Source organism: Mustela nigripes, chromosome 15 (assembly GCF_022355385.1).
Source record: "Mustela nigripes isolate SB6536 chromosome 15, MUSNIG.SB6536, whole genome shotgun sequence".
Taxonomy (NCBI): domain Eukaryota; kingdom Metazoa; phylum Chordata; class Mammalia; order Carnivora; family Mustelidae; genus Mustela; species Mustela nigripes.
The window spans coordinates 183703-203043 of record NC_081571.1 but is presented as its reverse complement, the minus strand read 5'-3'; the positions used below and the strand labels follow the sequence as shown (position 1 = coordinate 203043).

The 19341-nt window shown below is 44.2% G+C and overlaps 2 protein-coding genes and 1 non-coding gene across 4 annotated transcripts; 2 read left to right on the top strand and 1 right to left on the bottom strand.

Annotated features, from left to right (window-relative positions):
- Positions 1-7364: 7364 nt before the first annotated feature.
- Positions 7365-12351, bottom strand: IMP4 (IMP U3 small nucleolar ribonucleoprotein 4). Of its 2 annotated transcripts, none has more exons than XM_059377958.1 (9): positions 11666-12351; positions 11409-11517; positions 9457-9540; positions 8463-8572; positions 8251-8383; positions 8010-8164; positions 7833-7888; positions 7638-7711; positions 7365-7554 (listed from the first exon to the last, which is right to left on the bottom strand). In XM_059377958.1, the coding sequence occupies exons 1-9, from the start codon at positions 11666-11668 to the stop codon at positions 7442-7444; spliced, it is 837 nt and encodes a 278-aa protein (XP_059233941.1). In that variant the 5' UTR covers positions 11669-12351; the 3' UTR covers positions 7365-7441. The 2 variants fall into 2 exon arrangements, with proteins under 2 accessions (XP_059233941.1, XP_059233940.1); XM_059377957.1 differs by having other exon boundaries at positions 7833-7927; positions 11666-12350.
- Positions 12352-12386: 35 nt separating this feature from the next.
- Positions 12387-16278, top strand: CCDC115 (coiled-coil domain containing 115). Its single transcript, XM_059377959.1, has 5 exons — positions 12387-12578; positions 12661-12764; positions 12852-12934; positions 13582-13713; positions 15464-16278. The coding sequence occupies exons 1-5, from the start codon at positions 12396-12398 to the stop codon at positions 15574-15576; spliced, it is 615 nt and encodes a 204-aa protein (XP_059233942.1). The 5' UTR covers positions 12387-12395; the 3' UTR covers positions 15577-16278.
- A 1442-nt stretch (positions 16279-17720) lies between these two features.
- Positions 17721-17792, top strand: TRNAE-UUC (transfer RNA glutamic acid (anticodon UUC)). The gene has a single exon. It is a non-coding gene; the product is annotated as a tRNA-Glu (tRNA).
- The last annotated feature ends 1549 nt before the right edge of the window (positions 17793-19341 follow it).

The window sequence follows — 19341 nt, the reverse complement described above, 5'->3', positions numbered from 1 at the left end:
AGTCCATGCCTTTGGAGTAAATGAACTCAGTCCTGGGCTCTCTGTGCCAATAGCTTCGACTGCTGTAAACTCTAGGCAAACAAACTCTGACAGTGATGCTAGTGGCATCCTGGGGCCTCTGGTCTGGTGGCCATGCATCCTTGGCTTGCAGCTTTCATACCCAACTTTGGCCCAGCCCACACACACCTCTGTGTGTGTGTGGCACCTTATTTGGAAAAGACCAACTAGCCATGTTCTTTTAAGCTTAGTCTGGCTGAAGTCCTGCATAGCTAAGGGCTCTTCTATGGGTGCTGAATGCAGAGCCCCTGGCATCACAACCAAAGAGAGGTACAGATCTTCCCCATTGGCATCTGCCACTCAATTATAAAACCAGAGAGAATTTAAGTGCACATCTATGTCTGGGTAAGTATGAATATCTCTGGAAGGATTTCTGTAATGAGACCAACAGCAAGGGCAGGGGGCATCTCATGCTGCTGCTGCTCAGTGTTCTCAAGTCCTAGCCAATGCACTATGGCAAGGAGAAAGAAAGGCAGGGGTCTGTCTAAAACACTGTGTAACTGGCACATGGCATAATCAGCTGGAAAGTTAGAAAATCTTATGAAAGACCATAAAGGGTTAAAAGAAAATTTAATAAGGTATCCAGTTGAAATATAATAGACACACACACACACACACATCACACATATAAATATAGAAATCATTTTCCTATGTAACAGCAGAAATGAATTTGAAACTACAATGCAAAAAAACCCTATTAATTTCTTAAAAATAGGCACCAGCTTCCAAACCCTTATTGAATTAATAGAGCTAAACAATGATACTAATGTCTGCTACCATCACAAAAAAAGACACCCACACATTATCATTCTCCTGTTCTTTTACGAACACAACACTCTACCCACCAAGTATTCCCACCATCAAAATTCAAACCTGTACCGGATTGAGCCTTTAGATCTAAATGTTAATTCAGAGGAAACAGAAGGGCACAGAAAAATGTTAAGTGACACGACAGGGATAAGATCAGAGACATCCAGACTGTGGAAACTCTATAAGACAAATAAACCAGTTTCCTAATTGAATAAATTACAAAGAGAAAAAAAAAAAAAAGAATCCTACAGGTTAAAAGAGACTTAGGATGTTCACAAATACTGCAGCATTATTCATATTAGCCCCAAAGTAGAAACAACCCAAGTTTCATAAAGTGATAAATAAATAAAATATGGTATAATGGTATATCTATACAATGGACTATTACTCACCAGTAAAAAGAAATGAAGTATAATGCATGCTACAACAGGGATAAACTTTGAAAATGCACTAAGTAAAAGGCAGTCAAAAAACACCACATATTGTATGATTCCATTTGTATGAAATGTCCAGAATAGCCAAGTCTATGGAACAAGAGTAGATTAGTGGTTGCAAGGGCCTGAGGGTAGAGGGATGGTTGGCGGAGAATGGTGAGTGACAGCTAATGGGTATGGAGTTCTTTTTAGGAGGTACAAAGATATTCTAAAATTAGATTGTAGTGATGGTTGTGCAATCCTGTGAAAATGATAAAAAAGTTTAATTGTATATATATTTTTTAATTGTATACCTTACTTAAGGTATAGGGTGAACTGTGTGATATGTTAATTGTATCTCAATAAAGCTATTTAAAAAGAGTGACAAGTTACTTTTCAATCATTTGCAATGAAAGGACCTCATTTGGATCCTAGTTCAAACTAACACACTAATCAGGGAAAACTCAAAATTAACTGGATATTTGAAATAATGTTTGGATTATACAATCTATAAAATATATATTTGGAATAATTGGTTCTTTAGACATGACAATGGTATTGTTATTCTTGTTGAGTCCTTATCTTTTGGAGATATATACAGAAATATTAATGGATGAAATGAGGTCAAGGATTTACTTCAAAATAAACAAGTGAGTGGATATATGGAGTAGGTGGGGCTACGAAGGAAACCAGATGGTCAACATTGAGGTAGGCTCATGGACTCACTGTATGGTCCTTTCTGCTCTTGTATGTTGGAAATTTTGCACAATTAAAATATTTAAATCAATCAGGATAGAGGTGAACAATCATTTCTATAGAAGAGAGCAAACAGGTCAGAGAACCACATAAATACAAATGGCCAATAGTATTTAAAAAGATGCACAACCTCCATCATAATTAAAGAAATACAAAATCAGCTGGGGAACACCATTTTGCACCTAGAGCTTGGCCAGATGAAGTCTGATTGTACCCAGTGTTAACAAGGACACAGAAACAGGTACTCAGATCTATTGACAGTGGCCAGCAGAGCCTCTTGGAGGACAATATTCAGCAGTATCTATGATCATTTTAAGATTTTATTTATTTGAGACAAAGAGTGAGAGAGAGAGCACAAGTGGGGACAGAGGGAGAGGGAGAAGCAGACTCCCTGTTGAGCAGGAAGCCCACTGCAGGGCTTGATTCCAGGCCCCCTGGGATCATAACCTGAGCTGAAGGCAGATGCTTAAACCAACTGAGCCGCCCAGGTGCCCCATCTATGATCATTTTTTTTCTATGATCATTTTTAAGACAAAATTCCACTCATCAGATATACTCTTTTAAGTGTACACAGAGGTATGTTCAATGATGTTCTTGAAGCAAGGTTTCTGGTAGTAAAAACAGAAAACAACTAGAATATGCAGCCATTAAATAGGAAGTGGAGTCACTCATACTGGATACCCTTGATAACCTAGAGGTAGCTGAAAGAGATCATTAAAGGGAAAGACAGGAAGTTTCAGAATGGTGTATACAGCATCATTTTTGGGTTAAAAAAAATACCATGAAGAGAAAACATCTGGTCATATATTTTTTTAAGTCAACAGTCCATAGCTTCTGGAGAGTAGGGTGGGATTGTTGGGGGCACAGGAAGGAGGAAGGTGGCTACTTTTTCACTGTGCATTTCTGTTTTGTTTTTTTTTTTTAAACATGAGGGTGTGTTACTTTTGTAATTTAAAAAAGTTACCGGTATTGGAGAAGTACTTACATCTTCAAACTCTTGAAGCCAATCAGACAAAATCAAAGTACATTCCCTGCACTCCAAAGAAAACTGGGCAGAGAACCCAGAAAAGAGCTCATAAAAATGGCCAATAAGTAAATGAAATGTCTACCCACAGTAGCACTAAATTCTCCCTCCTCCCTGGATCTCTAGTGCACCGTTCTCTCTAGCAAGGCACCAGCTCAATGTTTATCCTCCTAGAGATAATGCAGTTCATATGTCAGCACAAGGCCCTTCCCCTTCTTTCTGCACACTGGTAGCATATCCCCCATGGGATGTCATGATGCTTTTTATTCAACACTTTATCTTGAGGTGCTCAGTGGCTGCAGTGCACCACTCTGTGGATGCACCCTAATTTATGTAACTTCAGTGCTATGATGGACATTGAGGCTGTTTCCCTGCTTTTGCTGCTACAAACAATGGTATAGATCTTTGCATGTGAGCACTGTGTACCTGGTGTACAGGCTGGGCACATCCTTAGTTCTGACTACTGGATCAAAGTAGAAATTATAAAATCTCCCCACAAAGTTTTACATCTGTTAAACAAAACTCAACTCCCCACACCTTAATGAACCATACTGAACCTTCTCCATCTTTGCCAATTTGGTAAAAGTGGTCTCCTGCTATAAAATTTCTGGTAGTAAATACCAAATGGCTTAGACTTGCACATCTCCTTGGATCAGAAATTCCCCTTCTAGGAGTCTACACTAGGAAAGAATAAGGGATAGTGGGCAAGATGTTCACTGCAGCCAGTTTGGTGGAACAATGCCAAAATGTACCTCATATTGTGCTTGGCTTTTCACTTCTTTTCTGCACATGAAAACATACCACCACCCCTTGACCCTAACTCTCAATGGCTTTCACCACCACTAATGGTTGGCCTGTCTCTCCTTATTAACTTTAAAAATAAAACCAGCAGTTGGGTTTACCAGCAACAAATATGTTTATTTGGGAGTAGTAGAGAACTACAGTCCAAGACATGCATGGTAAGGCAAAACCATAGCCAAGTACAGAGAACAAAAGAGAGGAATGCTCTTTTATGGAGGAAAGTGAGAAGCTGGGAGGGCTGTTATAAACAAAAAGTCCATTAGAGTAAACTGGGAGTTCAAGGGATAGTTGCTTTTCATTGGCTGAGTTGTAACTGTCTCTCATTGACTGGGCTGTTGCCAGAGAAGTAGAAAACCTTTCTTCTGCTGGAATACCAAACAGCTAACCCACAGCAGGGACTTACAAGGTTTCTCTTCTGTTTGGGTCTGCAATTAAGGAGTTTAAGGAGTGGTAGGGCATGAGATAGCTCCCTGCTGGCTTTCCAACTTTATTGTAAAGGAGGCCCCCTTTTATTTTCACACCTCAACCTTTTTACTGAGATTTTTAACTTAAAAATATGAAAAATGCTTAAACAACAATACACTTTTGTAATTATTTTCCTTTTAATCCTCTGTGAAAAACTTAAAACATACATCAATGTAGAAAGAATATTGTAACAAACTCTCTGCATCATCTAAATGTGACAATTAGTATTTTGCTTCAGCTTTTTCTCCCTATTGAAGCATTTTCAAGCAAGTATCAGGCTGATATTCCACCCCTAAATACTTCACTATGTCTAAAAACTTAGAACACTTTCTAAAGGAACTCCAACATTCCTTTAGAAAATGTTCTAAGTTTTTAGATTTTTAAAGATTTATTTATTTACTTATTTGAGAGGGAGATTGATAGAGAGTGAGCTCATGAGAAGCGAGAGGTCAGAGTGAGAAGCAGATCCCTGCTAAGCAGGGAAGGCTGATGTGGAACTCCATCCAGGGACTCCAGGATCATGACCTGAGCGGAAGGCAGTTGCTTAACCCACTGAGCCACCCAGGTGTCCCATAATTTTTATTTTGAAATGTCATATTTATATAAAAGTTGCAAAAACAGGGCAATCTGTGCCCTCATGCCCTTAACTTAGATTCCCCACATTAATATTTCTGAATATTGAGAAGAATACTAGAACATGAAAATCAGTTGCAGACATGACAAAGGAAAACCTGGTCACAAAGGCCCTCTACTCTCTCTGGGCCACTGTTCTCTGGCCAGAGGAGATACTCAAATGGTAAGCACCAAAGCCCACGCTGACTTGTCTTCTCCTTTGTCCTTCACATTTCAAAACCATGTAAGAACTGATTTCTTCCTTAAAAAGTCAAATAAAAGATGCATAAATATCCCTTTATGCCCTATACCATGCCTCAAATCCAAGGCTCCCTGTGAATCCTCAGGATATTATCTGTGCAATACACAAGGCACTACAGTGGACATTTCCCACAACTTACTATTTCTTGTTTTAATTACTGTTATTTTATTGGCTCACTTTCCAAACTCCCCTGCTCAAATACCCTAAGCTGTCTGCAGCATCACCAGTGACTCAAGAAGTAGAACTTTCAAATGCTTACCAGACTGCCATCTGAAAAGCCTTTACCCACTGGTTCTTCCACCAGCACAGTGTGAAGGGTCGTTTCCCCCAGTATCACTTGACAGTAGATATCACTCACATCCAGTGGCTAAACACAGCTGATGAGCAAAACGTGGACCCAATTGTCTTTCATAAATCCCTCCACTACTGGTGAGCCCAAGTGTGCTGGCTTCTCAAAGGCCTCTTTAGCAGTGGAAGCCACAATAAAGTGAATAATAAATAGTTTGCCTCTTATTTTCCACCTATCCCTAAGAGCTGGCCCCTAGCTCAAAGGCCTGCTGAGACTTCTGTGCTGTTAAAAAAATAAAATGCCAGTGACTAAGGGCCTGCTCTAGGCTTGGTGAAACAGTGAATGCAGCCCCAGGCCTCATGGCGCTTACCTAGGAGGATGTTCAGAGTTAGCAGAGGAGCATCAGCCTCATGCCTACGATGTCTGCAAGAGGTACAGGGGGATACAGTAAACAGGAAGGGCAGGAGGCCCACAGCTCCTGAAGGTGAGAAATGAGGACATGTAGTTGGATGAATGGTGGCTCCAAAAGGTATGTCCACAGCTTAATTCCTGGAACCCATGATCTTATTTGGGGGAAAAAAAGTCTTTGTAGACGTGATTAAGTTCAGAATCTTTAAATGAAGAGGTCATCCTTGATTTTCTTTTTTAAAGATTTTATTTTTAAATAAAGACAGAGATCACAAGTAGGCAGAGAGGCAGGCAGAGAGAGAGAGAGGAGGAAGCAGGCTCCCTGCTCAGCAGAAAGCCTGATGCGGGGCTTGATCCCAGGATCCTGAGATCATGACCTGAGCCGAAGGCAGAAGCTTTAACCCATTGAGCCACCCAGGTGCCCCCGCATCCTTGATTTTCTGATGTGCTATAAATCTAATGACAAGTGTCCTTATCAGACACACAGCGGAAACTTGACAGTAGAGGAAGACCATGTGAAGACAAAGACTGAAACCACAATGCAACTACATGCCAAAGAACACTAAGGATTGTCAATTGCTACCAGAAGCTGGAAGAGGCAAATAATGGAGGAGGGGTTGGGAGTGACCTGATTTCTGGCCTCTGGAATTATGAGAGAATAATTCTGCTATTTTAAGACACCCAGTCGATGGCAGTTTTGGTAGTCCAGAAAACTAATAAAAACATCATACTACTTCTACTTTGTATGTATTTTGGAATTTCTGTAACTTGCATGAAAATTTTAGTGGCATATCCTTCATTTGTGAGCTGAGGTTATGGCAAGGCGAGAGGGGTTCTGGAAGGTCCTGGATTTACATGAGTGGGGCTAGAAGTCACAGACATCCCATGAAACCTATTGCCTGTTCTCCCTCAAGACTCCTCTCACTAGGCCACTGTTGCTCCTGGAACGCTTATGAGTACGTCCACCTCAGGGTCTTTGCATGGATCATCCAGGTGATCCCTGCTGCTTCATGCCATCCTGTAGCTCTAGGGGCATCTGCAGAGGTCTCCCCCACTCTCCATCCCCCTGCCTGACTTGTTTTCTTACAGACCTGCCCCAAGTGGTATGATGGCTTTCTTTCTTAATGTCATACTCCCCTCCACATCAACTTGGGGGCATGCTGTAGGCTCCTGACATGTGTTCTGTGTAAAACCAGGGTCCTTAAGTACACATCAGTCCCAGTCTGAGATGGGCTCTCACAGGACCTCTGACTCCCAAGTGACACCACCACCAAATCTCCCAAATCTTTCCTATGGTTAAGGAGCAAGCCAGCAGGTTGAGCCTGCCTTGTCCTAGATACAACGTCAAGAGCAGACCTGAGAATGTCCTTGAGCTGTCAGCTCCCCAAGTAAGAAGACCCAGTAGAAACTGTCCCTCACATGCAGCCCAACGGTGGGTTTGTCCTGACCACACAGAAGCAAATGGGGTGGTGTGGCACACAGACTTTATTCTGACCCCTCCCCAAGTCCTGGGTCCAGGTCCACGTCCTGACCAGCAAGTGGGTTCACTCAGCACTCAGAAAGACCTTCTTGCGTGCGGTGTTGGTGTATGGGTGCCAGCGCCACTCCACATCTGCTGTGGCCTCGTGTTCCAGCGTGCCCAGGCGGATCATGTACACTGGGAGGTGTAGATGGGTACATTGTCACCTACACCGCCAGCACACCACCACCATAAGAAGTGGAATTAAGCCCCAAACTCACACTTCAGTTCAAAGCGAGGTCCAACCTCTGTCAGTTCCACACTGCGGTGGTTGGTCTTCCTATATACGTGGTGCCTGGAGGCAAGGGGAGATAAGGTAGGGGTGAGAGAAGACAGTGAGCAGATGTGAGCCAATAACAAACAGCAGTGGAACACAAAGGTCAGGATGCCATTCTGAGGCCAGCCCATGGACCTACCGGAAGGAGATATAGTCATCTTTGTTTGCGAAGGTGATGACACGGTGGCTGTCATCCTTGGGCACGGGGAACAGGTAACGGAGTATGTCAGAGACCTGGGTCAGAGGGAAGGCAAGTGGCAAATGCCCAGCCTGAAACCCCCTGCCCCCAGCCCTCACCCCATGGACTCAGACTCACCCGCTTGCCTAGTCGGGAGGAGAAGCCATGCATGATGAGATGAGGCTTGGCTTCGGACACGGTGCCCAGGTCAGGAATGTCATGGCGCATGACCACATTGCACAGTGTGAAGTAAGCAGTGGGGCCGAAGGGCAGGTGGCTGACAATGAGCCCCACTGGTGGGGCCAGGCGGGCTGTCAGAAACCTTATCTGCTCTCAGACAACCACCCCAGCAGACACCCTGTTCCCACCATAGTCTCACCAGGTGTGCCTCGATGCTCATGGACAACCAGCAGGTCAGTGACACCATTGGCTTTGCAGGCTCGCACCAGTGCCCCTACCTCATGCCGGCCACGGTTCATGCGTTGAGCACCTGGGAACACCAACTTCAGCTCCTTGTATGTGAACGCATTTCAATTAGGACTAGGGCCACTAGTGCTTTAGGACCTCCCATTCGCTTCCCACTACTGGTACCTTTGCAAACATCTTGAGGCGGGAACTGGGGTCTCGGGAGGTAGTGATCATGACCTTAGGATCTTCAACCCCTGCCCATCGATATTCATCATCCACATGGTTGGTCACACCTGGTCACAGCATGAGGGGAATGTGACTGTCTTGGGAAATAAAATGCTAACTTGAGGGTAGCTCAATCTGTCTAGAGCAGCACTGTCTGACAACACTTTTGATGATGAAAATAAGATGTTCCACACCTGCACTGAGCAGGAGGGTAGCCCTCCAGCCACACTGGTTATAAAAACAACTATGACTGGGGCACCTGGGTGGCTCAGTGGGTTAAGCCGCTGCCTTCGGCTCAGGTCATGATCTCGCGTCCCGGGATCGAGTCCCGCATCGGGCTCTCTGCTCGGCAGGGAGCCTGCTTCCTCCTCTCTCTCTCTCTGCCTGCCTCTCTGCCTACTTGTGATCTCTGTCTGTCAAATAAATAAATAAAATCTTTAAAAAAAAAAACAAACAAAAAAAAAACCAACTATGACTGAGGAACTAAATGTTCAAATTTGATTTTACTTCATTTTAACTACATTTATCACATGGGGTTAATGACTACCAAGTACAAACCCAGATTCTGTTAAGGCCAAAGGTAACAGACTCCTTTTCCTCATAAAAAAAATTCATAATGTCTGTTTAGGTGTTAATGAAGTGCTGGGAGCTGGAGACATGGCAGTAAACAAAATGGATTTGCCTCAGCAAGAGTTCATATTCTGATAAGGGGGATAATTAACAGACAAAACAGAGTAAGTGGGATAACCCTTATGTGCTAAATAAACGAAATTGGGAGCACTAAGAAAGAGCTCTCCTAAAGTGCCATCTGTGCACAGTCAGGAGGGCATCTGGGAGAAAGTTTCGCAAAGAGGGGCTACACAGCCTTTCTTCAAGCTGTCCGCGGAATGACAAGGAAACTAGCAGGCTCAAGTGCAGAGGAAGAAGCTGGCCCAGTGTCAGGAAAGTTTACCTTCACCACCGGCGTCATCAAACTCCAAGGAACCCTGTAAGGTCAGAGCCTCCCTGCGTAATTCGGTGGGAATCAGGCGGTTCTCTGCAGGGGGAACACAGAGTAGCTGAGTAAGACCCATGCATGGGGCCCTCAGTTTATACAACACTGTGGCTTACAAAAACTGTACAGACTTGATTAAAAAGTACCCCTTTCACTCCTTTCTGTGCAGAAATGTGTACATGACTTCTTTGGCAGGGGGAAGAGAGACAAAACTATTTTTGTCTACATGCCAAGCTGTTAACAATGGTTACAGGAGATTTCATTTTCTATGGCTTCTAGTTTTATGGTTTGATGGCTTTCTAAAATATTTAGTTGCAAGTATATATTGTTTTTGTACTTAGAAAAAAATTAACACCGATTTTTAAAAGAACAAATAGAGTGTTCTTTCTATATGAATGTGGCCCAGAAACCCTGAAAACCCTGAAACCCTCTGACAACGAAAGTGCTAAACTTTATGCTTTGGGTCAGATTTCCTCTGTGAACTAAAGCTAGACTTGGTTTAAAAAAAAAAAAAAGGGCTGGGCTGTGGGCATGCCCACTTTGGAGTACAGAGCTCAATATGAACATGCCCTTGGAACCAGCATGTCTTTCCAATATGCCCTGGAGAAATTCTTGCACCTGGAAGAGAAGGTTCATAGCAGCAATGCTGTTCCTAACTGCGCCAGACTAAAAAAATAAGGTCAACACCAAGCACAGGGAAATGGGAGCCCCCACTACACTCAATAGATCTTACAAAACATAAAGCTGGGGAAGAATACATACAACCTAGTAACTACGTTTAAAACTAAAAATCAACCCATGTGATTTAAGGATACAAACAAGTATGACATAAGCACAAAGAAGAGTAAGGAAATGGCTTATTTTTAAAAAGTATCCTGTATTGTGGCTATCTGAATTGGGGGAAAATATTCCTGAATTTCTATATATTGAGCATTTTTTATTTCTAATGTGGGCAGACAGATCACAGATATTTAACATAACGTTTAATGTAAACATATAGACTCATGCACTTTATATGTCTAAAACACAGAAAATCAAAGTGAATTTAAAATAATCAGAGAGGGGGCCTGGGCGGCTCAGTTGGTTAAGCGACTGCCTTTGGCTCAGGTCATGATCCTAGAGTTCCCAGATTGCGACCGGAATTGAGATCCACATCAAGACTCACACTGGGCTCCCGGCTCAGCAGGGGGTCTGCTTCTCCCCCAGACCTCTCTTCTCTCATGCTCTCCCTCATTCTCTCCCTCTCAAATAAATAAATAAAATCTTAAAAATATAATAATCATAGATAGTAAGCTGATGTACCATCCAGACAGGAAAGTTCTATTTACACAAGAACCAAGAAAACAGGGATAAATATAACATTTTCATTCAAACAAGTTAACACTCTTCATTCCTATGACAAACAAAAAGCGGAGAAAATACTGCAAAGTTAGATCCCAATTCACAACTCGAATAAAAATAAATTCTCTACGGTTTATCACTTTTTAAATGCAACGTAATCATAGTAACAACTAAAAGATACTCTTGTCATCTTGAACTGAAGGTAGCAAAACGAAAAACAACGGGGGTAGGCGCGGGAGGACAATGTAAAAATTTAAAATTTGGAAAGAACTAAGCACACTGTAAACAAAATTAATAGGCAAACTGGAAATCTGGATACTGCAGGATATATGACAAGACATGAAATTTATAGCATCACGGAAAGAATTTAAAAACCCAAAAGCCAAGGAAAACGGCCAGTAAATACTTGAAAGGATGCTCAGCCATACAAATACTAAGAGATGCTAATTAAACGCGTTTTATACCATTTGGTCTTTTATTCCGTTGGATTTTAAATGCAAACCAATGGTCTCTATAACGACAGGTTTAGAGCACTCCCCATCCCCGAGGCGGGGCGGAGACGTGCCTACCTTCCAGGGCGCGCCGAACCTTCTCCTTCCGGTCCTGGGCAGCTCGCTGCGACTCCTCTCGGGCCTTGCGGTACAGGTACTCCCGGCGAAGACGGGCCTCACGACGCAGCTACGGAAAAAGCGGGTTAGCTCAGCCTCCTCGCCACGCACAGCCGGGTCGGGGGGCCACCAGCCCCACCAGCCCCAAGCCCATAAATCATCCTCAGCCCTGCGCGAGCCCCCACTATAAAAAACAGGAGCTCAAACACCACTCTTACCATTCTGAGCACGGATTCCACGTGGGTCTAGGAGAACGCCGGGCGCAGCGTCACAACGTCACCAACAATTCTGCCCTCAATCAAGAAGGTCGCTAGAGGCTTTGTTGCGCTCTAGTACTGTGGGAAGTGCCAAATGTTAAGATGGCGGAGGGTTAGGAGTTGCAAGACGATTGGTCAATCTGGACACGCAAGCTTACTGGAACACCAATAGGCGGGCGTCGAGACGTTGTCACGTTGGTAAGGCTCGCCCTTACTAAAGATGTTAGTGCGTGGCTTCATTACTTACCACTGCGCAGGATGCCCAATTTTAAGATGATAAACCGCTAGAGTAATCATAATTGGCGGTTCAAAATGATCCAGCAACTGTAAAAGCAGCACAGCGGCTGACTGGAGGCTCGCCTACCGGCTGCTGGAATTAAAGCCTCTTCTCCCTTAAAATTGCTGCCATACAGCTTTGCCTCTTCCAACACCACAGCTCTCACCCTACTGTTAAAAAGCGGCCTCTTATCGCTTCTCGGCCTTTTGACCAAGATCAAGTGTAAAATACGGCCTCTTCCCAAAGCGACTCGGAACCACCCACAGCTCTAGCCGACTGTTTCGTAGGCTCACACGCCTCGGAAAACCCAGCTAGTCAATACTGCAGCGCGGCTCTAAGCGTTTGCCTTTAGAAAGGCTGGGCAACTCGGCCCACGGCTGGGAACGCCCGTGGAAGGTGAGCCTATTGGTTGTCATGCCGGCCATGGTGAGCGACGATTGGGCAACCTGTGAGGAGTCTGGTTCCAGACCTCAGTACCGTGGGCCCATGGCTGCGCCTGGCTTACGCGCGCAGATGGACTCGCTCCTTCTGCAGCTGCTCCGGGACCTGGAAGAACTGGAGGCGAAGAGGGCAGCACTGAACGCCCGGGTGGAGGAGGTGGGATGTGGAATCTTGCGGAGGGAGGGATGGGCGGGCATGCGGAGGTAAACTGAGTTTAACCGCTCTCCTCTTATCCCAGGGTTGGTTCTCACTCTCCAAAGCTCGCTATGCCATGGGTGCCAAGTCTGTAGGTCCTCTGCAATATGCCTCCCGCATGGAGCCTCAGGTCTGCGTCTACACCAGGTGAGGAGGCGTGTATGTTGGAACGGGTGGGCGGACAGGGTCCAGGCTGGGGCCTCCAAATGGCGATCCTGCCTTCTCGTTCTTCAGCGAGGCCCAGGACGGACTCCAGAAGGTCTGGGTGGTGAGAGCCAGCGCCCAGACTCCAGAAGAAGTGGGGCCCTGTGAGGCAGGTGAGTTCCCCTTTCTTCGCGTCACGGATCCCTCCCGATGTCAAAAACAAAATGTACAGGATAATTGAAGAGATTATTTTATTAAGGGTGTTGCGATGGAGAGTGGCCCAGATCAGAGGATTACAGTGTCTCAGCAGGCTGGTTTGTTTTGTTTGTTTTTGCTTTAGACTTCTACAGGGAGAAATAGATAAGTTATAGTTGAAGTCCTTTACGGTTGGAATAGTTTTGCAATTGGGGGAAGTTTCAGTCAGTTGAACAAAAAATGTTTATATGTCTAACTGGTTTCAGAGGGACGAACTTCTAATCTCAGTCATTTATGAGACAAACGGGGAGTAGGAGGGTCTGTCGGGCCTTTCAGCATGTTCAGACAAAATGGGAAAACTCAGTGTGTGGATCTGTCACAGGTAAACAAGGGGGTCATTTGCTGATCTTATGAGAGTCATGAGAGAGTGGTCAGGGCATCTCATCTGAATCACAAACAGAAAGGTTGTTCTTTGTGGTATGTTTTCTGGAACATAAATGGTTGGAGGGATTTTACAGCCTTCAATGTTTGTCAGGATTATGAGCTTAGATCAAGTTCAACATTGTCACAGAGAAGAAAAAGGACAGGTAATGAGACCCCCAACCTCCAGTCTGTCTTTCTCCAGCTTTACGCAGGCGCAAGGGTCTCTCCAGAACCCCAGAGCCAGAGTCATCCCCAGCCCCCCGGGACCCTCTGAACTGGTTTGGAATCCTGGTTCCGCACAGTCTACGTCATGCCCAAGCCAGCTTCCGGGAAGGTGAGTAGACCCTCTATCTATAGGAAGAAGTAGTAGTAATGCCATGCCTGGCTGGGGTTAATCTGCAAAGGGTTTTCCAGGGCTTTTTCCATAGGAGGCTTTTGTTGCACACATGCTGTTTTTTCAAAAAAGGATTTACTGGCTGTTGGCAGTGTTCCAGGCTCATGTTAGGGGCTGGAGATACAGCAGGAAACAAAAGATATAAATACCCCTCATGGAATGTATATTCCATTGAGGGGAGAGTGAAAACATGCAAATAAATAAGTAGGCCCTATATATAATACGGGGTAGTGAGAATTGTTATGGAAAAATAAGATAGGGTATGGTGGATGGAGTGGGGCAGGAGTGGGTGAGGGTAGCTATTTTATGAAGGGTGATCTGAAAAGTCCTCTCTGAAAAGATGGAAAGAACTTTGTAGTTGATCTGTGCTATAGGCAGAGGGGCCAGCCAGGGCAAAAGCTTTGAGGTGAAATCATGTTTAGGTTGGCAGAGAGGAGGCCAAATGGGTTAGAGTGGAGTTTATGAAGCAGGGAGTACCAGGAACTGAGGTCAGAGGGGACTGGGCCCAGGTTATTTGAGGTATAGGCCCTGATGAGGACTTTGGGAGTCACGGGTGGCTCTGACGAGAGTGAGGCAGAGTTGGATCCACAGAGTGATAGGAAGACTCTGGGTGCTGGGTGGGAACAGACAAGAGCAGAGGGAGGAAGCACATGTTGGGGAGCAGCCAGGATTGAGATGTAGGTGGAAGCAGTGAAGGAAAGTACAAGTGACAGGAATCTTCATGTTTTGAGAGTAGAAGCCACGAGATTTACTGACAGATCAATTTGAGAGTAAGGGAAGGAGAGGAATGAAGGATGAACCCACAGATTCCAGCAGGAACACCTGGGTGTTCTCACCTGGTGCAGGAGAGCTGCAGCCAAGGGTAAGTCAAGAGTTGAGTGAGAGTGTGTTCCTACTACTGTGTGGTGGAGACTCTTCTCAGGTGTCTGGGCACATGCATCTGAGTTTGGAAGAGACCTGGGCTGGAAAGAGATTTGGGAGCCTCCTGCATAGACACAGGGGGCTGACACAGACACAGCATTTAAGCTGAGATCAGCAGAGGGCCTCAGAGTGTGGACAGAAAGGTGGGAAGAGGAAGGAGAGAAACCACTTTCGAAGAGACTGAGAAGTAGCAGTGAGGCAGGAACAATAGCCAGAGGGTGAGAGATCCCAGAAACCAAGAGGAGAAAGTGCTTCCTGGAGGGAACTGAGCAGATGTGTGGCCAGCTCTGCTCTCAGGCAGGTAGGCTGAAGACTGGACTGACGAGTGGCCTGGGCATGGAGGGCCCAGAAGACTGTTAAGCAGAAGCATCAGGCATCTGGATTCTGTGAATCCAGAATGTGGAACACTTTTGGGGGCAGGGTAAACAGAGGGCAAGAATAGTGAAGGACTATTATAATGAAGGAAAGAAGGAAGGAAATGAGGGCATGCAACAGTGTTATGATCTGTGAATTTTTAGTCACAGGGTAATGTAAAGGAGTAAAGGAAATCTGTTGAAGAGGTGACATTTTAGTAAAGATGTGAAGGAGGTGAGGGTGTGGGTCTAGTGAGATTCTGAAGCAGCCAGTGCAAGGCTCTTCTGGGAATGTTTTAGAAATAGTGTGGAAGCTAGAAAATTCTGGAGCCTTTCCAGTCCCTGGGGATGTTCAGAGGCCCCTGAGTCATATCACACAGCGGATACCATGGTGACAATCTTGTCTCTTCCTCTAGGCCTGCAGCTGGCTGCAGACATGGCCAGCCTTCAGATCCGCATTGACTGGGGTCGAAGCCAACTTGGGGGCCTCCAGGAAAAACTCAAGCAGCTGGAGCCTCAGTCTGCCTGACTTGTGACCAGAGGCTGGACAGTGAGCACAGCTGTTCTTTGGTGTGGCTACCTTATCTCAGGCCTTCTTCCTTCACAGATTGCCCCTGTCCCTATTCCCACCCCAACTAATCCCTGTTCCTTAAAATTTCTCTGGTTTGCATGTTTCTAGCTTTGTTAGGTGTGAAAGTTTGAAGAGCCTCATGGATATATCAGCTGTGGTTTCTTTACAGGATAAAATACTGCACAGTTAGTGGCAGGGAAGGACAACAAATAGGTTCTTCAGTTGCACTAGATTCTGAAAACTGATTTTGGTGTAGGAAAAAAAGACAAACATGGCTAACAATTTAAGACAGTATGATTCCATGTCAATAAAAAAGGTGAACGCCTAAGTAGGTAGGTAGTCCTCGGCAGGTTTTAAGCCAGAAAGTCTAAAAGATCTGACTTAGATTTTCAAGGGAACTCAAGGAACTCTTCATTTATCTTTATAGGAGCGAGACCATGCTACTTTTAATTTTTGAAGGGCCAAATGTATTTCCTGTGATGGGATCTGTGTCTTTGCTTCATTATCCTACTGGGTTGTTTTTTTAAAAGTTTGCTTGGGGAAAATTAATCCTTTGTTCATAATATGAAATGTAAATATTTTTCCCAATTTCTCTTGTAACTTTGCTTATGTTTTTTTTTAAACTTCATTTTAAAATAAAATGCGTTAACCTGCACAAAATATTGAATAGCTTAATGAATAACTAAGGTGAAAGCTATAGTAACCATCACCCAGCTCTTGTATTTTCTTTTACTTAGTTTTCTTAATTGATTTAAGAGTTGACTTTATCAGGGGCACCTTGCTGGCTCAGTGGGTTAAAGCCTCTGCCTTCGGCTCAGGTCATGATCCCAGTGTCTCCGGATGGAGCCCCGCATTGGGCTCTCTGCTCTGCCGGGAGCCTGCTTCCTCCTCTCTCTGCCTGCCTCTCTGCCTACTTGTGAAAAAGTTGACTTTATCAGTCAGCTGTTTTATCATTTCTCGATTTGGGGTTGTAAATGATATGATAAAAGAATTCTCCAGTATTTTCCTAAAGAACTTCTGTGGTTTCAGTTGAGGTATGGGGTGAATCCTACATCCAGCTTGTTTTTTTCTACCATAGGTCTACATTACTGTATGTGGAACCACTGAGTTTAGATGCTCCCCCCCTTTTTTTTTCTTTTACATAATCCCAATGTATACCCATACCGTATTTTGGAGCTTCCATTGTTTCATTGATTTTACTGTCAGTTAATATACAGGTACCACACTGTTCTTTAACATATACTTTAATGGCAATAGGTCATACCTGTGGTTGGATGGGGTGGGGGGGAAGGAATTGGTTTTTTTTGTTTTGTTTTTGCCATATTGAGGTTGAGTTGTCAGTGAAAAGCCTAATGGAAAACCTCAAAAGTAAACTAGAGAAAAAAAGTACATCCCTTCTCACATAGGTTGAATTTCAGAACAAAATCCCGCTACAAAGTGTCAACCAGTGAGATTTTGAAGCAAAAGTTAAAAACACAATATAGGGGCACTTGGGTGGCTCAGTGAGTTAAAGCCTCTCCCTTCAGCTCAGGTCATGATCCCAGAGTCCCAGGTTCTAGCTCCGCATCCGGCTCTCTGCTCAGCGGGAAGCATGCTTCTCTTCCTCTCTCTCTGCCTAGTTGTGATCTCTGTCAAATAGATAAATAAAAATTAAAAATATATATATACATATTTGTTTTTCACATAAAAGATATTCACGTGGAATTCCGTCCCGAATGGGGTCCTTTGTTTTAGATGTCAGTTGATGTCAAAGGTCAAGCAATAGCCTTCATTTTACAGTTTGAAGTTGGGCTTTGGGTATGTCCGCGTGCCCAGCGCCCACAGCAATACAGACAGAAAACCACCAGGATTGGCAGTCTGTCCCGGCAGGCTCTAGACCTTTGGGAGATTTCCGGGAATAGGAGTTCCCGCCCCCTCGAGAGGCCCGGATGTAGCCGGTGCCAGTTTGAGGGAAGGGGATCCTTTAAGCCGGGACTCGCGCAGCCGCAGTCAGAATTTCTGGAGGCAGGGCGAGCCCGGCGGGTATGAAACTTAAATGGGGAGGCAGACGGCAGGCTGAAGTAAGTGATGTCTACAGAAAGGAGAAGATTCTTGCCGGTGTTTCCCATATGGTCTAGCGGTAAGGATTCCTGGTTTTCACCCAGGCGGCCCGGGTTCGACTCCCGGTATGGGAAGGTAATTGGTTTGGTTTTGTGGCGGCCAGAATTTTGTATTTTCCTCCTAGGTCACATTGGGCGTTTCTTTCCATTTAAGCCTGAGAAATTGGGGGCCCGGGGAGCTCTGGGACCTATCATTCTGTGTTTTGAACGAAGTGTTAATTGTCACCACATCATTAACTATTTTTTCTATGGGTAATTTATTAACTATATAAGATACCATATACATTATAGGTGCAAATACCATTATATTTATATATTTATATATTGAGTATATATTTATATAATGGTGCAAAAACAAACCATTATATTTATATACCATTATATTTATATATATTTATGTATTTATATATTAACAATTTATTGTTAATCTTCATGGAGGGCGACCACTGCCTAGTCTTTCCACACACCTCTGGGTAGTGGAACCCTCCGGGAGGAAGGAAGAAATGAGTGGAGTCAAGACACTTGCAACTTTTGCTCCAGAGCCAGTCCAGAGGCTGGGCTGCAACAAGCGGAGCAGTCTCTGGAGGGGCATAGGATGAAGTGCCTGAATGGACAGGAGAGGGCCAGTTGGAAGAAGTCTCCAGCAATTTAATTTTCTCTGGTCTTGCGGCTGCTTTGTTTGCCTTCTAGTCCAGTGGTTAGGGTTCTTAAGCAAACCGGTTTGCCTTCTACCCGTTATGGAAATTACTTAAATTTTTTAAAGACTCTCTCTCCCCCCAAAACTTGCACACTTCCAGTCAAAAGGAGAGCCAAACGTACACACATGAGTCACTAAGTGCCTTTGTCAGTTTCCCACCCCCTTCCTCTGGTCTGGTTCACTTACTCAACCAAGGGAGGTTATGGGCAGGGCTGAGGTCCTGCCTTCAGAAGTGGACCTCTACACTTATTTACTCACTCATACATTTGAGTGAGTGGGGGGGATTTTGGGTGGGGGGGATTAATTTAAAATAGGTTAAAATAGGATACAGTGGAGCTGGGAAGTCATCACTAGTTCTCACAAGAAAACTGTCTAAAATTTAACAACTCTTCTTAGGTCCATCAGAAAATTGAAGTCATAGACAAACGATAAGTGACTCTTAATCTCACAAAACAAACCGAGGGTTGCTGGGGAAAGGAGGGTTGGGAGAAGGGGGTGGGGTTATGGACATTGGGGAGGGTATGTGCTTTGGTGAGTGCTGTGAAGTGTGTAAACCTGGGGATTCACAGACCTGTACCCCTGGGGATAAAAATATATTATATGTTTATAAAAAATTAAAAATTAAAAATTAAAAAAAAAAAGAAAATTGAAGTCGTGGGGCAAATTGCTGCCTTGAAAATTGGGGAGAAGAATGAATACAGAGAATCATATTATACCAGGCTCAGAAGCTGCTGCTGGAGCCAGTAACTGTTAAGAAAACTTAAAGGCTAATTGATCCTGATGAGAGAAAAAACTCTCTAAAGGCCTGATATATAAGGGAAGCTTATTTTCTTTTATTTTGACATGTTTAATATTTATTGTTCTTTTGCAGAAAAAGAATCATGGTAGTTGATACCATGATGGCTTAATTCAGACAAAAATAACTAA

Coding starts and splice junctions, on each gene's coding strand:
- IMP4 (XM_059377957.1), bottom strand. Junction 9,541..11,408: donor GGTTCGGCGCGCCCTGGAAG/GTAGGCACGTCT, acceptor TTCCCCCTGCAG/AGAACCGCCTGATTCCCACC. Junction 7,928..8,009: donor CCTCCCGACTAGGCAAGCGG/GTGAGTCTGAGT, acceptor CCTCTGACCCAG/GTCTCTGACATACTCCGTTA.
- CCDC115 (XM_059377959.1), top strand. CDS start 12,396: ATGCCGGCCATGGTGAGCGACGATTGGGCAACCTGTGAGGAGTCTGGT. Junction 12,765..12,851: donor CAGGTCTGCGTCTACACCAG/GTGAGGAGGCGT, acceptor CTCGTTCTTCAG/CGAGGCCCAGGACGGACTCC. Junction 12,935..13,581: donor AGTGGGGCCCTGTGAGGCAG/GTGAGTTCCCCT, acceptor GTCTTTCTCCAG/CTTTACGCAGGCGCAAGGGT.